Source organism: Arachis ipaensis, chromosome B08 (genome assembly GCF_000816755.2).
Source record: "Arachis ipaensis cultivar K30076 chromosome B08, Araip1.1, whole genome shotgun sequence".
Classification (NCBI taxonomy): Eukaryota; Viridiplantae; Streptophyta; class Magnoliopsida; order Fabales; family Fabaceae; genus Arachis; species Arachis ipaensis.
In genome coordinates, this window is record NC_029792.2 from 90,887,196 (window position 1) to 90,910,829 (window position 23,634).

The window sequence follows — 23,634 nt, forward strand, 5'->3', positions numbered from 1 at the left end:
TAAAGCAACAAGGACTTCTGTCAGCAGATAAGTATATTTAAAAAGATTTGGAAACCAAAATAATTAAAACCACACCTCAAATTCTGACTCTTGTGCCCTTGCATTTTCCATCATAGCATCAAACTGCATACTTTCAGCGTCATTCAATTGGGAATGATCATAGTTTGACTCAGGAACAGCCGTTTCTGTTCCAATTCTTCCATCTAAGTCATTCTGATATTTTTCTTCAGCTGTTAGAGGCGTAACATGTTGAGTTCTATTATCTTCTTCCACCTTTCCCATCTCACCTGAAAAATCATGATCCTGGTCAATAAGGGACACATTATCTAACCCTTCTTGTGCCAGTTTATGAAAATATGACCAATGTTTAGGTTCATGATTTTCCATATTTATGCTTAGACCCACTCCATCTGAGGTTAAAGGATGCCGACCAGAGGAACTTTCTTCCAGTAAAGCTTTAGAATACATATCTGTAAGCAATTCACGGGGAAATCGATCATCAATATCAATAAGAATGTCACCTTGTCCTTCTTTGGAAACATTTGAAGGATAATGCTGTGAATCACCATTGGTCGTAGCATTCCCATTTACAGAAACAGGCAATCCTTGCACAACAGAATCATCCTTAGAGTCCTTCACAGAAACACCACCCCAATCGATATCTGGAAGATTTGATGCTGGATCCTCAAGCTGCTTAACAGAAGGAACCTGTTGCAAAGTAGTTAAGTCTGACTTACTACCCTTCTTCTCACCAAGCAGGGCTTTGTTATGGTTATCCTTACTATTAATTTCACTTTCCAACTGAGGAACGTTATCCTTATTTACTGCATCTATGATTCCTTCACTATTTGCCAACACCTGCTTCAACTCGGGCTTTACATGCTCACTCAACTTTGACTTCAGCTGACCGCTTGCATCAGGCAATTGCTTTTGATGTTTAACAGCCCCATTATCAATTGTAATGCCGTCTGATTGCAAGGGCTTTGCTACGACCTTCGAATACTCAGTTAGATTAGACAGATTTCCATCATGCAAGTTTTCACCAGATTCTGTCAGTAATTCTGTCGGGTTAACTTCAGAAAGTAATTCTGACACATTAAACTGAGAACCATGTGCATCATCTGACTTTGAAGACCGATTCAGCAACTCTATTTGCTCCCTTGGAATTCTTTCTGAATAGTAAACTCTTTTGGGAAGAGGAGGAGGGTGAAGACAACTCAAGTCAACTGCATTGGAGTGAGAATCAACGTAAGTTGGACCAAAGGTGCTCCTAGAAGTAGACGAAGCCACTTCATCATCCTGAAGCTGGTCCTTTTTAGTTGGAGGCAATGAATACCCGTCTGGCACATTAACTGCAACTGATGCTTCAGGAAGATTATTTTTTGGGTAACCATCAAACAGTTGCACAGGAGCTGGAAGTGGTGTTTCTAATGAGAAAGCTTTCCCAGGGTCGCTTCCTTGTTGAATTGAAGTATTTGCCATCAGAGTTGTAGGTATTTCTGGACTTTGGACTTGTAATCCACTAGGTGGATAGATGTCATTCAAAACCCCTTGTGGATTAATAACCACCTGGGTAGTGGGCATTGTAATAGGAGTCTCTCCAACAACAGGCATATAAGCAGGATTAAGGCCATATTGACCTCTCACCTCCTCATGGTGCATCATTTGGTCACTGTGAAACAGAGGATAGGTTTCATAGGAATTTGGGGCTGTGGATAGCACTGGTTGCGAAGACTGACTATTCAAAGGCAAGTCAAATTTGTTAGTCAAGGGAACATTGCTAACACCTTCAGATTCTACAGCAACTCTATTGGTCTCCCTCTCAATAGTTTGTCCATCCAATTCATGCACAACATCTGCTGAAAAGCCGACACCAATCAGGGTTGAGTTTCTCCTTGATCCCAAGTCCATTCCATTAACAGCAACAACATACTGGACCTCAGAATCATCCCCCATGCTACCAAGACCAAACTGAGCATCCTCCAAATCACTGATTGAGAACAAAAACATCCTAAGCTTCTGCGTTCCTTCTCTATCTTGTAGATGAGTGCATTCCTCCATCATATTCTGCAAATCCTCGTCAGATGATACCGATACCAGAGCATCAAGATCTTCCCCAGGAAGCTGATACTTGATTACTTGAACCTGACTATAGATTAACAATGCTTTATGCATAAGCTCCTGCCAAGTAATGTCCTTTCTTATGCGAAGAATACGTGTATCACCTCCAACATACCTTAGCTTTCCATCACTAGGTCGTGGTAATATTCTACCACCAAAGCTGCAAAGAAACTTCATCATCAACAATGAGCTATCATAACCTCGAGAAGAGCCATATCTATGCACAAATTGTCTATTGTCTTGATTCAATGAAGTAGTTGGTATTGATCGAATGGACCCATAATTACTTCTGTCCCCATATATTGATGTGTTTATTTTATCAAACTCTTTTGGATATTTGTCAACCACTGAGAGCATAGAGATGTCTGATCCACTTCCAGATCCAGCATGACCAATGCCTAACATGCCTTGCAGCTCCATATATCCCGTTGTATAATTGGAATCACCAACATTTGAAAATACAGGTTTCCCAAGATTCACCCTATCTCTCATAAATTCAAGTGCAAATTCCTCACCCGTCTGAATGGAGTAATTAAGTACAGGTTTAACTTCTGATTTATTGAGGTCAGGTGGTCTTCTGTTAGTATTACTGCCATCCATACGGTCATGTGTTACTGAGTGTGATCCATGGTGGAATTCATTTCTAGGTTCCATGCTATTGCTCATAAGAGTTCTCTGGAATCCTGATAAAAAAAAAAAAAAAAAAAAAACAACAACAACAACAACAAGAAGAAAAAGGTTTAGAAATTTTAGTAACATTGACCACTCTTAGTTGTCATATAGAAATTTAAGAAGTATTATCTGCAACGGCAACATTGACCATATACTCCCTTCCCCCCAAAATGCAAATTTAAATGTAGAAGCAACAACCAGTAAACACCACAGCATTTAAGACAAGAAGTTTAATATTTGTCAAGCTAGATAAAGAACAGCGGCAAAGCCATATATAATAGCACCCTGCAGATTTAGCTAAAAGATATAAATGATGGATTTGGAGCAGTGAACTCATACTATTCGGTATAAAACTCTTATCAGTAAATTATTAAATTTGAAACTAAAACTATTGTTTTGACCTGCCTATTGTTTTGACCTGCTCATTAAAATTGGGATATAAATTATTTTAACAATTAAATCAAGTGGTTAGAGCTCATTAAAATGGAATTAAGTTGGTTTTATTTTATAAATAGGCAATTAAGTATGTCAAAATTAGTTCATTAATGTATAGGATTTGTCAAACAAAAGCAACCCGATCCATGAGAAGATACAAGTAAATTATAGCATTCCAAACACACAGATCAAATCACATCCGACGGTGTTTCTAATGCCCTTCCATGGTGCTAAAGGCTTCTGGCTGGAATAACCAGGCATCACTGAGATCTGCAGAGCCCGTGAAAACCTTGTTAAGTCCTCCAGTAAACTAAGCAAGTAACACGTCTAGTTCTGAAGCTATAAAATACTGTATCAACTTCTGAATACTTGCAAGCTCTGCATTCATTTAGCCTCTGAAGTTCAAATTCGAATGTTTTGAATTTCGTTTTTATCATAAGAACAATAAACTTAGAAAGCCAATTGCGCTAGGGCTCAATGAACTAGCTATCGTAGATTCAAAGTCAGAATTGCTAGTAACATCCAAGCATAGACCATTACAAAACACAATATCAAATCCAAATTTACAAAATAAACTAAGAACGAACTTAATTTATTAGATTTGGTCATAATCAAGATTAATCCTTAAACAGAAGAATCCATTCAACGCCACAAGATTAAAAATCTGGGGTTGTAACTTAAATATCCGAACCTCACAATAAAGTATACAAAAGAACAAAACCCAAAACAATATAAGGAAAGAAAATAATAATATTTTATCAAACATATAATGAAAGAACCTAAAAAGGGACATAATATGAAACTGAATCTTAGCTAGAAGCTACTCAATAAGAGGAAAACAAGAAAAAGGACAAAACTTTCTTACCTAAATGCTCCAATTCGAAAGCTGAAGCTACGATTCAACTAGGGACCAAAGGGAAAGCTCCATTTTTGCATATGAAAAATGACAATTAAAGGGAAAACACGAACTCACGTTTTCTTTTATTTTCTATTTCTTCTTCAAATGGTATTTTCAGGCATCAAATTTTGCTTCACACACTGCGAATCAACTTGCACTTCGCTTCAAGTTCAATCCTTGCAGCTACAAAAGAAGGCGCTCTCTCTCTCTCTCTCTCTCTCTCTCTCTCCACCAGTTGCACCGTCCTTTCCGTTTTCGATGTGCTTACAGGATTTTTTTATTGTTTATTATTTACTATTATAATTTTTGTTTTCCTGTGTTTAGTCAACCGAGAAATAGTGAAATACCGTACCGGCCAAGTTCCTAAACTGCCCCGTCAAGTGTTAACCTAATGGTTCCTTTCAAGTTCTAATTTGATGAATATATAGCCCAATTCTTTATTTCTTTTGGTATAGATGGAGGGAAAAATCTGCAAATGTAGATTTGTATTAGAGAAATATCTGATTAACAAGTGTTCGTTTAAAGTTTGAGGATCATTTAGTAGCAGTGGTACTATTGTCATCAGGAGCTAGTGGATGGTAGGGTGATTTTTAAGATTAGAAGGGGTTGATTAAATTAAGGTTAAGGTTAATTTTATGGTGTCTTTTGTTTGGTGTTTAATTTTTGTCTAAATTATTTTTTATAGTAATTTTAAAATATTTAAAATTTTTAAACTTTTATACTTATACTTTTACATTTAAAATTAATTATCTTACCTATTTTAGTAATTAGACAATATTTTTTAGGCACCATAGCAAACATCTTAAATTAATTAGAAGCTATGTCATTAGTTTTTTTTTTTAAGATAGTAGGTTATATTTCATTAATTATTGAAAAATAAAATACAAAGATGTTCAAAAGTAGGACAGTATAACAAAAGTTGGGGATTTTCCAAAAACACTACACTGAAGGTATTCATCCAACGGCACGTGGTCGAAAAATGAAAAAAAAAATCTTAAAGAAGAAAGAATGATAAATCAAATTGAATGAAACTAAGAGTTTGCCTCATGGAGAAGACGACCTAAACTGGGAGTTCTTTGGATTTTACGGAGCAACTTGACAGAGCTTGCTAGAATGGCAGACGGCATTGAAGTAGAACCTTCAAAAATCAAATGGTTGTGAGCTTTCCAACAGTTCCAGCAAATGATGGCAAGCAATTGAGAATTACAGTCAGCATTTTTCAACGGGTTAAGCATCTCTGTTGATGCAGTCCACCATGTCCAAAAGTCGTTAGGACTCTGAGGGGGAAGATAGTCACAAAGATAACTCTGAGACCATACATCTTTAATTCTAGAGCAATCGATCAAACAATGAGTGACTGTTTTCGTTGCTTCATGACAGCAGGGGCATATTGGTGATATAGATGAGATGCGGTGATGAATCTGAGCAAGCACTGGAAGCCCCCATGGAGAGCTTTCTAGATAAATAGTTTAATTTTGTGAGGCAAGTTCAACTTCCATAGATCAATCTACGGCTTTTTCTGATGCATATAATTAGGGCAAAGCTCCAGAGGCGGATGGTAAAATAAATAGCCAATTCTATAACCTGAAGCTATATCATATTGCTTGGATTTGTTCAAATTCCATTGCAATTTGTCCATACTCTGCTGAATTTTAACTGACAAAATCATGTTTGCAACGTCTTGGAAAATAATTCTTGAATGAGATTCTGATTCCAATTCCTATCTTCAGTAATTAGATCTTTAACTCTTGGAACCAACTCAGAAATAGCCTGTCTGTTTGGCATGTCAGAAATCATTAAAGGATACGGAAGAGGCAGCCAAGGATCCTCAAAGGTTCGAATATTCTCTCTAGTACCCACAGCCCAATTAAGGCCTTTTTTCAACAATCTTTCGGCCTTCCAGTATGCTCCTCCATCCCCAAGAAGGTAACACTCCAATTTCTGCCGTTATAGCATTACCATTGCTAAAGTATTTACCTCTTAGGATTTTGGATAATAGGGAAGTAGGCTGTGTTACGAGTCACCTAAATTGTTTGCCTAAAAGCGCCAGATTTTGGATTCTGAGATCTTTAAATCCAAGGCCTCCTTCTCTTCGTGGGCGAGTCAAAGTGTCCCAGCTAATCTAAGCCATCTGCCTTTCAGAACCTTTTTGTCCCCACCAGAACTGAGAAATTAGAGAGTGAATTTCCGAATTTAAACCATTAGGCAACTTGAAGCAAGACAATGTATAAATAGGAATAGCTTCTCCCACTATCTTAAGCAATACATGTCTACCACCTGACGATAGAACATTATGCTTCTACCCTTGGATTCTTTTCCGAACCTTCTCTTTGATCATACTAAAAGAAGCCTTTTTCGATTTAGAGACTGTAGAAGGCAAACTAAGGTATTTATCTTGAGCCCCAATATGATTAATATTCATAGAGTTAGCCAGTAGTGTATGAGTAGTGGAGGGAATGTTGTGGCTAAAGAATACAGTAGATTTATTAAGATTTACCCTCTAGCCACTAATACTTTCATAAGAATTTAATAAATACAGGATGCTTAAACATGCTTTAGGATTAGCCTTACAGAATAAGATGGAATCATCAGCAAAGAGGAGGTGGTTGACCTTGGGATATCGCCTGTGTATCTGAAGACCATGAATTAGTCTATTTTGTTCTGCCTTGTGTAGCAAGAAGGAGAGACCTTCTGCACAGAAAAAAAAAGATAGGGAGATAGAGGATCTCCTTGTCGAAAACCTCTATTTGGTTTGAAGAAACCATAGGGTTGTCCTTCCACAATAATAGAATAAGAAACAGTTGTCACTAATTCTCGAATCCACATGATCTACCGGGAGTTAAAACCAAACTTCTCCAATATAAACCAAAGGAAGTGCCATTCCACCCTGTCATATGCTTTACTCATATCTAATTTTAGCGCCATTTCATTTTCGAGTCCCCTTTTTTTGTTCTTCAAGTAATGCATACACTCGTGAGCAATTAGGATATTATCAGAGATTAATCTGCCTTTAATAAAAGCACTCTGCATAGGGCTAATTAGTCTATTCATCATACCCTGAAGTCTATGTACAAATACTTTAGAGATAATCTTGTAAAAGAATGAGGATAGGCTTATTGGTCTTACTTGAGTCATATCTTTAGCATCAGAAATCTTAGGAATAAGACATATCTGAGTGTGGTTAAAACCCTTCAAAATTCTACCCCCTGAAAAGAAGCTCTTAACTGCTCGAAACACATCACCACTGAGTATGTTCCAAAACCTTTGAAAAAATTTTGCTGTCATACCATCATCTCTTGGAGCACTTTGAGGATGAATGCTAAATGTTGCACGTTTCACTTTCTCCATAGTCACTGGTCTTTGAAGCCTACGGTTCAGGGTTCTCATGACAAGTAGAGGAAAAGATGTTCTTGAAATAAGAATCAGCCACGGAAGCAATACCAACATTTGAAGTAGCCACTTCACCATCACTGGCAGTTAGTTGCCAAATTTTATTCCTTCGGGTTCGATTTTTAAATTTCTGATGGAAGAAAGCTGTATTCTGATCGCCGGATTTGAGCCATTTGACTCTAGACTTATCTTTCCAATAAGAATCCTCATTTTGCAATCCTTTTTCAAGCTTGTCCTCTATTTCTAAAATGATGCCTCCATGAATTCCTGCTAAACGAAGTTCCTTTAATTTAGACTGTAGTAAATTAATCTCCACTTTTGAATTAGATTTGTGTTCTTGCTGCCATCTGACAATCTTATGCCGACAACGCTTTATTTTTTGAGCTAGGATATACATGGCTGAACCATCAATCTGTTCGTGCCAAACCTCTATAACAATCTGCCTTATTTCATCATTGGAACACCATCTTTCTTAGAATTTGAATCGCCGTTTAGATCTCTTAGGTCTCGGATTTGAATCTAAGAGAAGAGGGGAGTGATCCGACCCTGATTCTGACAGTCTAAGAACTGTTGCATTGGGATAGAGTTGCTGCCAATCAACTCCTACCAAGAATCGGTCCAGTCTTTCCTGTATCAACTCATCACCACTCTGTCTATTCGACCAAGTGAATGGTCTTCTGACCATACTAATATCAATCAGGGAATTATCATCAATAAAACTGTTAAAGGTTTCAATAGAAGAAGAAGATTTAGCACCCCCACCTGCTTTCTCCAATTGATTAGAAATGGCATTAAAATCACCCGTTAACACAACCTTACCATTGAACTGTTGGGTGACTGAAGTTAATTCAGCAAACTGAGCCATTCTATGTTGATTATTTGAACTGAGATAAACACCTAGAACACCATAGGGATCATTAGAACCAGCTGTCAGAACTAATGCCGCAATGAAGAATCTACCATGCTGTAAAATCTGAACAGTGCAACCATCCCTCTATGCCATTGCCAAACCCCCTGATAATCCATCCGGATCCACAATAAACCATTCCTTGAAACCATAATATCTTAGTTTTTCTTCAACTTATCGAGATTGATTTTTTGTTTTACAGATAAAACCAACCTCGGGGGAGTAGGATTTGCAAATCCCTTTAAGATTGTGGATTGTCAGGGGTCTCCCCAAACCCCGACAATTCCACGAGAGCAGTTTCATAATTCTTTGGGTACCACTTGAAGGCTGGCACCCTCCACCGTCATAGCATCAGAGACAATATCATTGAGACAAATTTTCTTTGAAATATCTTCAGTACCATTACCTCCACTCCTCCGTTTGAAAACCTATCACAGACTTTCTGGCAAGTTGTTTCAGGTTTGGCTTTTTGTTCTCCTTTCTAAGCTTGGATATAATGTTGTTATTGTGTTGGATATTATTCATGGGATAGGATATCTCCAATAAAGCATTAGAAGAAGAATTAGTATCAGCAGTCATACCTGTGTTTTCTGATTCACCCTCATTTTCTGCTCTAGAACCCGAATTGGCAGCAATTTTTTATTATTCTATTTTTTCTGATCATCTTGCACACTCATTTTTGAGAAACTATCAAAAAGCCAAGCAGGTGGAGATTTTTTCTTCAGTTGAGCTAGAATAGTACCATCCCGAGGTTGGTTAGGATTGAAGGAAGCTTTCTTTTCAGTTAAACGCCTACCTGCTTGATCTACCTTAAGCCATTCACCAACTCTAGCTTCCTTGATATTGTTTTGGGCAGAATCATAAATAAAATATTGGTAGTTCTTAGATTCATGCCCCAATTTTGCACAATAAGTACAGAACACACCTATACGTTTATAGCGTACTCCAATTTCTAGCATTTTCTGATTAGGATCAAGCAGTTTCAGTGTATCTCTCACTCTTTTATCATCATTCAGTTCCACTTTAGCCTTCACTATGCGTGTACCTTTGCCTATAACTTCAAATAGAGCAACATCTTCAATTTGACTAAGTCTCCCACCAAATTTTTGGCTAACCTCAAGCATTTTGTATTGTTTAGGCAATCCCCAAATTTGTACCCATACAGGAAAAGAAGAGATATGATTATCCTCCACGTTTATTGATTGCTTCTATCTGCAAACATGAATAACAAAACTCTTGAATAACCAAGGCGAACCCCTCTCAATTCGAGTCACATCAGAGTCATTCTCAAAGAAAAATTGAAACTGGTTCCTGGATTTTTCGATTACTCTGAATCCTTCTGGTTTATTCCATATTGCATAGAGAGCTCCTTCCATGGTACCTACAGAAAAGATCCGATCTGAGAAAATCCTTCCAGACAGGCTCTGTGTACAGGCTTTTATTCCTTTGGAAACATCTTCATAAGCTAAAATGATCAAATTATCCTCCTGATCACTATCAATTATATGAGGGTTTTGAGTCTTTGATTTGTTGCTCATGGTGTAGAAAAAAATTAGAATTGGTATTTAATGATTCCAGAGAGAAATAAGATATATGGCAAGAGTGAATTAGAAATTAGAATGAATTAAAAGAGGAATGAATTGGGAGAGGAAACGAAAATTAGAGAACTAAATGGGAAAGAAATTAAGAGAAAAAAATAGAAGAAGATAGAAAATACTTTGACGAAGAAAAGACAAAGAAAGGTGTAACCATGGAGGCGGTGCAGTGAAACCCTAGTAGAGCGTGGACGAACTCATGGGGCGCTAGATGAGGAGTACATACTCCCGCGACACTATAACAGTCCTCCGTCATTAGTTATTAGTTAGGCATATTTATGTTTTATCTGATTGGACATTCTATGGATCTTAACACCTTAGAATAATGTAAATCTTCTATGTAAACTTACATATTGTTTTTTTTAAACAATTATGAAACGATAATCTAGTAATAATTACTAGGACTATTAAGGGTGCGTTTAGTTTGCGTTTTTATTTTTTATTTTTATTTTTAATATTTTCTGTTTTATGTATTTTGTGAAAAAAATAAAATTAATAAAATTTTATTTTCTATTTTTACCTTTTGTTTTCATTTTTTCTTTCATAAAATTTAGAAAATAAAAAATAATGATCCAGTTTATAACAATCCAATTTTCAGTATGTTTGGATCATACCGAAAACTGAGCACTACCAACTTATTCTCCTAGTTATTATCTATTATTTATTATAGGAGCCTGATTTGTAGTTAAAATATAATTATTTTGCGAGGTACTTTTTTTAAAACATTTGGATTGATAAAAAGAATCATTCATAATCCATTTGCAAACAATAACAGATAAAATAGTTAAAAAAATCATACTTATATACATCTCAAACAGTTAACAACATTTAATTGGCCAGCCATTATTAAAGCATAGATCTTAGTTAGAACATCCCTAGAAGTAGTTAGATACGCATACAACATTTCAAGCCCTGACTTATTCAAGAAGTCCCTAATTTGGCACCTAAACTAGCCTAACCTCTATACTCACCTAATCTTTCTAAACTACAAGAGCGATAAAAAGTATGTTCTAGGTGTAAAATTCGGAAAAATTTAATTAAATAACTAATTAAAACTGCCTAAATTGGGATTAAGACGTCTGGGATACGTAAAAAATATTAGAATTTATAATTTAGAAATTTAAAGATAGAATTTGAATTAAGAAAATTAAATTGAGCGCAATAATATAAATATTTTTAGGAAAAAAGCATGCTGGCGTTGAAGTGGCCCGTACTAGCTAAAACCTGTTTGGTACAACAAGTGAGACAATTAATTATGAGCAAAGAACATTAAGAAATTAAAATTCATATTTTGGGAAAGTGAAAATATTTAGAATACGAATTAAAACACTAATCTTAAAGGTTTTGGCATAAAGTTAGGCCAAACGAGATAAAACAAGTGAATCGCGCCCATATTGGACCCAAGGCCCAAACCATGATATATAAACTCTCCACACATACAAATTTCAACATATCCCTTCAGTTTTAGAAGAGAGACACGGTTGTAAAGGAGAAGAGTGAGAACAAACCAAACCCTAACTCCACACAACTTCAATCCTCCATAACTTTTGTTCTTGAGCTCCGATGACGAGCCGTTTGTTGCCACGCGTTCATCTCGGAATTATCTTCAAATCTATCTGAATAGTTTGGTAAGAAACTCAAAATCTCAGCTTGATGCGTGAGCATCTTATACTCTTTTTTTTCCTTCATTTTCCAATTGTTTTCAGTTAGAAATTATTAAGTTTTATTATATTTTAGTGCAAAAATCCTCTTTGGATGCTACTTTGAGTTATTTTGGTATTTTTACGATTTCAGGTGAAATTCGGGTGAATTTGGCAGAGTTTTGTGCAAAAACAAAGAAAGGATATTGAGATGCTGTCAACCCCTGGCCTCCTTGCATTCCAACGAGAATAACTTAAGTTGCAGAGTTCCAATTGACGGGGTTCTAAAGGTGTTGGAAAGCCAACTTCTAGAGCTTTCCAACTATATATAATAGTTTATACTTTTTTTTTGGAATCACTGCCAAATCTGGCGCTAAACACTGAGCCTGGCATTTAGCGCCCAAGAGGGACAGAACCAGCGCCAGAACTCCCCCACCCCCAGGGCACTAAACGCCCAACCTGGCATTTAGCGCTAGCAGGGGACGTAGAACCAGTGTGTTGATTCTCCCCTTGGGGCGTTAAATGCCCAAACTGGTGTTTAACGCCATCAGCAGTCCGAATTCACTCTCTCTTTGGGCTTCCAAGTGGATTTAGCATTTATTAGATTTATTTTATTTTCTTTTTGTAATTTTCATTTACAAACAATATCTTTTAGGTTTAGAATTTATTACTTTATTTTATTTCCAAATCAAATTAATTTAGTATATAAGGAATAAGATCCACGCTTTAGAGGGGATCATCGCATCTCAGTTAGTCTGTCGCATGTTTTTAGAAACCTATTTTCTCTGTAAGTTATGAGCAACTAAACCTCCTTGGTTAAGGTTAGGAGCTCTATTTATTTTTATGGATTAGAACTATTATTCTTCTATTTTAATGTATGTTTGATTGAATTCTAAGGATTGTTTTCGTTCTTAATCTTATGAACTGGGTGGAACGAGAGTATGACCATTTTCTACATGAGTTCTTGTGATTCTCGAGAGAGTTATCTCGCTTGAACTACAGCTTGAAAATAAATTCCTCTTAAATCGCTAATTGCATGAACTAATTTGGATATGTGACATATAATCCTGTTAGTCTTGGGAGATTAGGGTTTTCGTGGCGCTAAAATAGTTTTCTAAAGTTCACCCTCTAATCAGAATTAAGTGACCACGAGAGTGGAGGTTAATGAAGGTTAGAGGAAGCTAAATCACTAAGAGATTAGGGTTTAGACATTTACAGTTTGTCATAGAATGAATCGTTCATTGTTAAAATAGTTGGAAAGAAATTTTAAACCAGAAAGATAAACATCTCCGAAGCCTTAATTGTTTTCTCATACTATTTTTACACCAAACCCTTATTTGCTTTCTTTATTTTCTTGTTTATTGTTTATGCGAATTATAACTCACCAAACCCCTTTTTGATTCACCTGACTAAGCCCAACCTGATAACCATTGCTTGCTCAATCCGACAATCTTCGTGGGATCGACCATCACTCACCATAGGGTATTACTTGGATGACCCGGTGCACTTACCGATTAAGCTGTGCGAAATCCTAATTTACGCACTAAGTTTTTGGCACCATTGCCGGGATTTTTTTTTTTTGATTGACAACTACCAGTTGTCTACTGATGAGCGGATAATTTATACGTTTTTTTGCATTGTTTTTAGTATGTTTTTAGTATATTTTAATTAGTTTTTATTATATTTTTATTAGTTTTTATTTAAAATTCACTTTTCTGGGCTTTACTATGAGTTTGTGTATTTTTCTGTAATTTCAGGTATTTTCTGGCTGAAATTGAGGGACCTGAGCAAAAATCTGATTCAGAGGCTGAAAAAGGACTACAGATGCTGTTGGATTCTGACCTCCTTGCACTCAAAGTGGAATTTCTAGAGCTAAAGAAGCCTAATTGGTGCGCTCTCAATTGCGTTGGAAAGTAGACATCCTGGGCTTTCCAGCAATATATAATAGTCCATACTTTGCCCGAGATTTGATGGCGCAAACAGGCGTTCCAAGTCAGCTTAAGAATTCTGGCGTTTAACGCCAGAATTGGCATAAAAACTGGAGTTAAACGCCCAAACTGGCACAAAAGCTGGCGTTTAACTCCAAGAAAAGTCTCTACACATGAAAGCTTCAATGCTCAGCTCAAGCACACACCAAATGGGCCCCAGAGGTGGATTTTTACACTAAACACCCTAGCTTACTCATTTTCTGTAACCCTAGGTCACTAGTTTACTATAAAAACTACTTTTAGTGATTCATTTTGTACCTCATGACACTTTACACGTTTCTTATTGTAATCTTCTACGGCATGAGTCTCTAAACCCCATTGTTGGGGGTGAGGAGCTCTGCTGTTCTTCATGAATTAATGCAATTACTACTGTTTTCCATTCTATCACGCTTGCTTCTATTCTAAGATATTCATTCGCACTTCAACCTGATGAATGTGATGATCCGTGACAATCATTATCATTATCGCCTATGAATGTGTGCCTGACAACCACCTCCGTTCTACATGCAATCAAGCTTGAATGTGTATCTCTTGGGTTTCTAATCTAAGATTAGAACCTTCGTGGTATAAGCTAGAATTATTGGCGGCCATTCCTGAGATCCGGAACGTCTAAACCTTATCTGTGGTATTCTGAGTAGGATCTGGGAAGGGATGACTGTGATGAGCTTCAAACTCGTGAGTGTTAGGCGTGTGACAGACGCAAAAGGATCAATGGATCCTATTCCGACATGATCGAGAACCGACAGATGATTAGCCGTGCGGTGACAGTGCATTTGGAACATTTTCACTGAGAGGACGGGAAGTAGCCATTGACAATGGTGATGCTCAACATAAAGCTTGCCATGGAAGGAGCCTTGCGTGCATGAAGAAGAAGATAGTAGGAAAGCAGAGATTCAGAAGACAAAGCATCTCCAAAGCCTCAACCTGTTCTTCATTACTGCATAACAAGTATTTATTTTATGTTTTTTTACTTTTTACAATTAAATCTGAGAATTATTGATATCCTGACTATGAGTTACAAGATAACCATAGCTTGCTTCAAGCCGACAATCTCCTGGGATCGACCCTTACTCACGTAAGGTATTACTTGGACGACCCAGTGCACTTGCTAGTTAGTTGTGCGGAGTTGCAAAAGTGTGATTGTAATTTCGTGCACCAAGTTTTTGGCGCCGTTGCCGGGGATTGTTCGAGTTTGGACAACTGACGGTTATTCTTGTTGCTTAGATTAGGAATATTTTGTTTTTGTTGGTTTAGAGTCTTTTATTTGAGTTTAGTTTTATATTTTAAGTTTGGTGTCAATTACATGATTTTATTTTCTTTTAATTTTTCGAAATTGCATGTCCTTAGTTCTTTCTTGATCTTTAAAATTCTAAGTTTGGTGTCTTCTTTGTGTTTTCCTTTAATTTTTCAAAAATTTTTGTTTGATTCTCTAAAAATTTTAAGTTTGGTGTGTTTTTGTGCTTTTATTTACTTAAAAATTTTTCAAAAATTTGTTCTTGGTGTTCATCTTGATCTTCAAAGTGTTCTTGGTGTTCATCTTGACATTCAAAATTTTCTTGTTTGTTCTCTGTGTTTTGATCTAAAATTTCTAAGTTTAGTGTCATTTTGTTATTTTTCTATTTCCGCATTAAAATTCAAAAATAAAAAAAAAATATCCTTTCCTTATTTTACTCATAAATTTCGAAATTTTGCATTAATTTAGTCAAAGATTTTCAAAATCATATCTTTTTTTTAGTCAAGGCAATATTCTAATTTCAAAAATTGATCTTTTTAAATCTTTTTCAAAAATCAAATATTTTTAATTTCTTCAATCATATCTTTTCAATCATATCTTTTTTTTAATTAATTTGCAATCATATCTTCTCAATCATATCTTTTTCAAAATAATTCTCAATCATATCCTTTTTGCAATCATATCTTCTATATCATATCTTTTTCAAAATAATTTTCAATCATATATTTTTAATTGCTAATTTCAAAATCTTTTTAGTTAATTAATTAATTTAGTTTTCAATTTGCTTTTATTTTATTTTATTTTATTTTTGTTTTCAAAATTTTATTTTATTTTCCATTTATTTTACTTACTATTTTCGGTTGCTTTTAAATAAAAAAAATAATATAATTCATATCAATTCCCTTTTCTCCATCATGGACATAAGTGGAAGTGAACAGTCCAGAAGGACTCTGGGGTCATATGCTAACCCCATTACAGCTGCATATGGGAGTAGCATCTGTATACCTCCATCAAAGCAAGAAGCTTTGAGCTAAATCCTCAGCTCATTATCATGGTGCAGCAAAATTGCCAGTATTCCAGTCTTCCACAGGAAGAACCTACTGAGTTTCTGGCACAGTTCTTACAAATTGCTGACACAGTACGTGATAAAGAAGTGGATCAGGATGTCTACAGATTATTACTGTTTCCATTTACTGTAAAAGATCAAGCTAAGAGGTGGTTAAATAACCAACCCACAGCAAGCATAAAAACATGGAGACAGTTATCAGACAATTTCTTGAATCAATTTTACCCTCCAAAAAGGATGACACAGCTAAGGCTGGACATCCAAGGCTTTAGACAAGAGGATAATGAATCCCTTTATAATGCCTGGGAGAGGTACAGAGGGATGCTGAGAAAATGCCCCTCCGAAATGTTTTCAGAGTGGGTACAGTTAGACATCTTCTACTATGGACTTACAGAAAAAGCTCAGATGTCTCTAGACCACTCCGCTGGTGGATCTATACACATGAGGAAGACGATTGAAGACGCTCAAGAACTCATAGATACAGTTGCCAAAAATCAACATCTATACTCAAGCAGTGAGTCCTCTATAAAAGAAGAAGCTATGGCAGTAACTACTGATCCTAATCCTCAAGAACAGATTATTGAACTTAATCAGCAATTACTCCGGATGACAAAACAATTAGCAGAATTTAAAGAGATGCTCCAAGACACTAAAATTGCTAACAAGAATATAGAATCACAATTGAATCAGACAAGACAACAGCTATCTAAATAGATAACAGACGAATGCCATGCTGTTCAACTAAGGAGTGGGAAGACATTGAATAATTCCGCTCAAGGTAGCAGAAAACAAAAAAGGGAACAACTGACAGAGGATGACCAGACCACTGCCCAAAATCCCTCTGAGGACAGTAAGAGCCCAGAGAGAAATAATTATGTCGTTCATATGCCAGAAAATGGTGAAAATCTGGCGTTAAACGCCCATCCAGCACCCAACCCTGGCGTTCAAATGCCTATGAGGAATCAGACACCTACAAGTGCTGATAGTTACCCCTCTAAGAAGGCTTCTCCAACCACTTCTGTAGGGAATAAACCTGCAGCAACTAAGGTTGAAGAATATAAAGCCAAGATGCCTTATCCTCAGAAGCTCCACCAAGCGGAACAGGATAAATAATTTGCCCGCTTTGCAGACTATCTCAGGACTCTTGAAATAAAGATCCCGTTCGTAGAGGCACTTGAGCAAATACCCTCTTATGCTAAGTTCATGAAAGAGATCTTAAGTCATAAGAAGGATTGGAGAGAAACTGAAAAAGTGTTTCTCACTGAAGAATGCAGTGCAGTCATTCTGAAAAGCTTACCAGAGAAGCTTCAAGATCCAGGGAGCTTTATGATACCATGCACAATAGAGGGTGCTTGTACTAAGACAGCTCTATGTGACCTTGGAGCAAGTATCAATCTAATACCTGCATCCACCATTAGAAAGCTTGGCTTGACTGAAGAGGTCAAACCAACCCGGATATGTCTTCAACTTGCTGATGGCTCCATTAAATACCCATCAGGCATAATTGAGGACATGATTATCAAGGTTGGGCCGTTTGCCTTTCCCACTGACTTTGTAGGAGCACAAGAATGCAACTCTGATTCTAGGAAGACCTTTCCTAGTAACTGGACGAACTCTCATTGATGTCCAAAAAGGGGAAGTGACCCTGAGAGTCAATGAGGATGAGTTCAAGTTAAATGTTGTCAAAGCTATGTAGCATCCAGACACGTCAAATGACTGCATGAGCGTTGATATTATTGACTCCCTGGTGGAAGAAGTCAATATGACTGAAAGTCTTGAATCAGAGCTAGAGGACATCTTTAAAGATGTTTAGCCTGATCTGGAGGAATCAGAGGAAATAAAAGAACCTCTGAAAATCCCTCAGGAAGAGGAGAAACTTCCTAAACCCGAGCTCAAACCACTACCACCATCCCTGAAATATGCATTTCTGGGGGGGGAGGTAACACTTTTCCAGTGATCATAAGCTCTGCTTTAAATCCACAGGAAGAGAAAGCACTAATTCAAGTGCTAAGGACACACAAGACAGCTCTTGGGTGGTCCATAAGTGACCTTAAGGGCATTAGCCCAGCAAGATGCATGCACAAGATCCTATTGGAGGATGATGCTAAGCCAGTGGTTCAACCACAGAGGCGGCTAAATCCAGCCATGAAGGAAGTGGTGCAGAAAGAGGTCACTAAGTTACTAGAGGCTGGGATTATTTATCCTATTTCTGATAGCTCCTGGGTGAGCCCTGTCCACGTTGTCCCCAAGAAGGGAGGCATGACAGTGGTTCATAATAAAAAGAATGAACTAGTTCCTACAAGAACAGTTATAGGGTGGCGTATGTGTATTGACTACAGAAGGCTCAATACAGCCACCCGAAAGGATCACTTTCCTTTATCATTCATAGACCAGATGCTAGAGAGACTAGCAGTTCATGAATATTATTGCTTTTGGATGGCTATTCAGGTTACAACCAAATTACAGTGGATCCTCAGGATCAAGAGAAAACAACATTCACATGTCCTTCTGGAGTATTTGCCTACAGAAGGATGCCTTTTGGTCTGTGCAATGCACCTGCAACCTTTCAGAGATGCATGCTCTCTATTTTCTCTGATATTGTAGAAAAATTTCTGGAAGTCTTCATGGATGACTTTTCAGTATTTGGAGACTCATTCAGCTCCTGTCTTGACCATTTAGCACTTGTTCTGAAAAGATGCCAAGAGACCAACCTAGTTTTAAACTGGGAAAAATGTCACTTCATGGTGACTGAAGGAATTGTCCTTGGACATAAAATTTCAAACAAGGGAATAGAGGTGGATCAAGCTAAAGTGGAAGTAATTGAAAAATTACCACCACCTGCCAATGTAAAGGCAATTAAATTTGATATAGAAATAAGAGACAGAAAAGGGACAGAGAACCAGGTAGCTGATCACCTGTCCCGGATAGAACCAGTAGCAGGGGCGTCCCACCCTCCTACTGAGATCTCTGAAACCTTTCCGGATGAGCAACTCTTCGCCATTCAGGAAGCACCATGGTTTGCAGACAGGAAAAGGAAGAAGCATGAAAGGCTTATCTCAATACAGAGTCAAATAAAACCCTCACATTCAAACTCTAAGTTTGGTGTTAAGAGGCCATCATCATGCTCTAAGTATCTGTGAGGCTCCATGAGAGCCCACTGTCAAGCTACTGACATTAAAGAAGCGCTTGTTGGGAGGCAACCCAATTTTACTTATCTATATTAATTTCTATTTTCCATTGTTATTTTATGTTTTCTGTAGGTTGATGATCATGTGAAGTCACAAAAACAATTGAAAAAGCAAAAACAAACTGAAAAACAGAATGAAAAACAGCACACCCTGGAGAAGAAGCCTACTGGCGTTTAAACGCCAGTAAGGGCAGCAGAATGGGCATTAAACGCCCAGTCTGGCACCACTCTGGGCGTTTAACGCCAGAAATGGGCACTAGACTGGCGTTTAACGCCAAAAAAGGGCAAGAAGTTGGCGTTAAACGCCAGGATTGATCTTAAATTTTTGTTTTTCTTTTTGTTTTGATCTTAAAATTTTTAAGTTTGGCGTCTCTTTGTGTTTTTCTTGTTAATTTTCGCACACTAGGTCCCTTTAGATCTAAAAATTTTAAATTTGGTGTCTTTTTGTTGTTTTTCTCTTTCCTCATTAAATTCAAAAAATAAAAAAAATATCTTTTATATCTTTATTTTAATTTTAAATTTTTATCTTATCTTATCTTAGATTTAAATTTCAAAATTCAAATCTTTTCAAAATCAAATCTTTTAAAAAAAATTATATCTTTTTCAAAATCTTATCTTATCTTTTTACCTTTCTTCAAAATTCAAAAATCTTATCTTATCTTATTTCAAAATTCAAATCTCTATCTTATCTTGTTGACTTTTTCAAAATCCAAAATTTCAAATTTCAAATTCAAATTTCAAATTCAAATCTTTTCTAATCTTCTATCTTATCTTATTTTCAAATCTTTTCTTAATTTGTTACTTATCTTCTCTCTCTTCTTTTTCAAAACTTCCTAACTAATTCTTCTCTCTTCTAATTTTCAAAAATTCTCTTCTTATTCTCTCTCTTCTATTTTCGAAATTCATAAACTAATTTTCAATTCTTTTTAATTAATTAACCTTAATTTTCGTAATAAATAAACAAAACAAAAGCAAAAATATTTTAATTCTTATTTATTTTTTCTATTTCTAATTCTTCTCCTCTCTACTTCTATTTATTCGAATTATTCTTCTTCTCCTTCTTCTATCTTCATTCTTTTATCTTCCTCTTCTTTCTTCATACTTACTGGGAGCATCTCTTTAATCTTGATCTTAAACCTGAAAGGACTTTAAGGAGGAGCTTACAACAAATTAAAGTATAACACTCTGGAAGAAACCTTTTAGAAAATTTTGAATAAGAAATTGAAGACCTGGCTGAACATGAAGGAGAGACAAGAAAGGTTCTTGGTGACTTCACCATGCCTACCTCTAACTTTTATGGCAGAAGCATCTCTGTACCTGCCATTGGAGCTAACAACTTTGAGCTTAAGCCTCAGTTAGTCTCTCTTCTGAATTATCTTTCCCTTTGCTGTAAGAGACAAAGCTAAGATATGGTTGGATTCTCAACCAAAAGAGAGCTTAGACTCTTGGAAAAAGCTGGTTAACACTTTCCTGGCTAAATTCTTTTCTCTTTAAAAGATGAGCAAAATTAGAGTGGAAGTTCAAACCTTCAGACAAAGAGAAGGCGAATCCCTCTATGAAGCTTGGGAAAGATACAAGCAACTTATCAGGAGATGTCCTTTTGACATGCTCTCAGATTGGTCTATCATAGGTGTGTTCTATGATGGTCTGTCTAAGATGTCCAAAATCTCATTGGACAGCTCTACAGGTGGATCACTCCACTTGAAAAAAATGCCTGCAGAAGCAAGAGAACTCATTCTGTAGCAGAAGAGTTCGAATAGGGCAGCAACTTGTTTATTTTGCTGTGACTCTTACGAGCTGAGTTTTGGAGCGAAAATAATTTTGCTTTAAAATTTGATTAACTTGGTTTATTTCTCTAAGACTTCAGAATTTTAGGTGTTAAGGATTGGGAGTTGTAAATTTTTTAAAAATGGTGATCAAAGCTGAAAAGAATCAGTTTTAGCAAGTTATTCATCAACTTCAAATGCTTGTAACTCTTAGAATTGAACAGAAATTGGGTTGAAACTAAGACATACTTGTTTCTAGATAAGTTAGGAGTCTCCAAACCAAATTTTAGCCTAATTTAAGTTTTGTAGTAAAAGTTATACTAATTGAAAGATACTAAGCTTGTTGGTTTCTAAAACAAATTTTAACTAATTTCTATCTAACTATCAAATTATGTAACTTCTTTATTAAAAATGATATTGACCCAAAAATAGTTGAGAAAGAAACTTGGATAAGTTAAGTTTAACTATTTTAATATTGAAGGCTATTGGATTTAATTTGGATTTTATACAGAATTTTGAATATTGTACACTTTTGCTGTTTTATGATTTTTAAGCATTGCAGAGCAGTTACGGTTTTCCTTCTATTCCTGAGACTAGATTGATTAGAAAATTTTAATTTTTAGTTTATTAGAAAACTTAATCCAAGACGGTCGTATGGATATAAAGTTTGTACAATTCCGAATTCATTTGATATTTTAAAAACAAAATTGAAATTAGGCTGCCAATGTTGTTTTGGTGACTACCTAGGGTATGAGATTTAAGAATAAATTTTTATACTATTATCAAATGTTTTTGAGAATATGTTGTTGTGACAATTACTAATAAAAGGTTGGTGAAATGTTGAGAAAGTGGGAACTCGTAAGGGTGGCTAAGTTCTATTTTCAGAGGAGATTATGTCCAAATTTTTATAAAAGTATAAGGTTGTAATTAAAATGAATATTTAAAGCTTGTTTAATGACGATAACTTTACTGATTCTTTTGAGAAAAGATATTTGGTTTATGAGGTTGTTGGCAAGGGCGTGGGTTTTTTTCTGCTTGCGTATTTGCAAATATGAAAGAAAAAAGAAAGAGTAAAGTACTTATTATATGTTTATGTGTTGCATTGAGGCAACCTAAGAGATGTTTGCTTATTTATCGATTGCATTGAGGCAACCCAAGAGATGTCTGTTTATTTATTTGTTTCTTGAGGCAACCCAAGAGATGTTTGTTTATTTATTTGTTGCTTGAGGCAACTGATGAGTCCATATTTTCCGATGTATTTTTGACTCATTTTGGATGGATTCTAGCACATGAACTCACACTTAAGCACCAAAATAGCATACTTTTGTGTTTGATCCCTAATTTGAACTTAAATGTGAGAACATGAAATTTTTGTGCATAAATCGAGTAATTTAATTTCACTTTTATGCCATTTGATGCCGCGATATATTTTGTGAGTGATTTCAGGTCATTTTGGCAAGATTGGTTAAGCAAAAGTGGAAGAAAGCATGTAGAAGGGAGAACACACGAAGAAAACAAGGAAAAGCACACACAGCAAGGTGTGCGTGCGCACAAGCAAGCGTGCGTACGCACAAAACCGCATCAGCCAAGTGTGCGTGCGCACAAGCCAGCATGCATACGCATAAGAGGAAATTTCCATGCGTGCGTGCGCACAAGTATCCGTGCGTACGCACAAGAGCCGAAACAGCCAAGTGTGCGGACGCACACATCTGTGCGTCCGCACAGGTTCCTGCACGTGATTTTGTTAATGAAACGCGTGCTGTGCATTTTCTGAGGGCTTTTGGCCCAAATTTTAGAGGCTTGAGGCTGAATTTGGAGTGCTATATAAGGGGGATTCAATACATATTAAAAGACAAGCTTTCATTAGGGTAGATTAGGTAGAAAATGCCTTAGGAGTAGGAGTAGGAGTAGTGTAGCTTTGCTCTCTTAGGGTTTCATTTTCCATTTCCATTGTAGCATTTTATAGCAAGCTTTCTTTTGGATATTGGTCATCTTTAATTGTAAATACTCTTTAATTCCTCTTCAATTACATTGTCTTTATTTTCAATTTCCTTTTGGTTCAAGTTACTTTGTTCTTAATTGCAATTTTGTGTTTCTTGGAGTTTTGATCAATAAATTTTATGTTTCATGCTTCTTTTATGTTTGCTTGCTTGTTTATATTTGCTTTTGTTGATACTTGGTTATAGTTCTTTATTTTTCCTTGCAATTTTCCATGCTTTACTTTTATGCACACAAGGTGTTTGTGAAAATGCCAACTTTAGATTTTGAGTAGATTTTCACACCTTGGCTTGTGGTTTGAGTTCCTAGGAAACTAGAGTCATAATGTCCGACATTTAGTGGTAATTCTTGGGTAGTTAGTTGACTCTTGTTTCTATTGACACTAGCTTTTTATCACTTAGTTTGGTAAGTTAGCTAGGACTTATGTATTAAGGTCAATTATGCTTGCTTGACTTACTCCTCGATGGTTGGGGTTGACTAGGCGAGATTGACTCATCATAACTATCATAGTTGTGGTTATGGCGATGATAGGATTCCTTGGATCCCTATTCCCAAGTCAAGGCTCTTTTATAGCATTTTCACTAGTTTTGATCTCATTTTCTCTTTACTTGCAGTAATCATCTCTTGGTTCTTTCATTACTTAGTTCTTTTAATATTTTGTTCTTTGATTACTGGTGCACAAAATTGTGATCTCAATGGCGCCAACAACTTAGTACGCACAATCGTAATCTCAATTC

The 23,634-nt window shown here is 36.2% G+C and overlaps 1 protein-coding gene across 1 annotated transcript in view; it reads right to left on the reverse strand.

The window, feature by feature from the left end:
* LOC107612803 overlaps window positions 1-2,824 on the reverse strand; it is a gene marked incomplete in the record, with an annotated part of 6,251 nt that extends 3,427 nt beyond the window's left edge. The window contains 1 exon segment of the mRNA XM_016314553.2: window positions 76-2,824. Coding sequence (XP_016170039.1) covers window positions 76-2,787 — 2,712 coding nt within the window.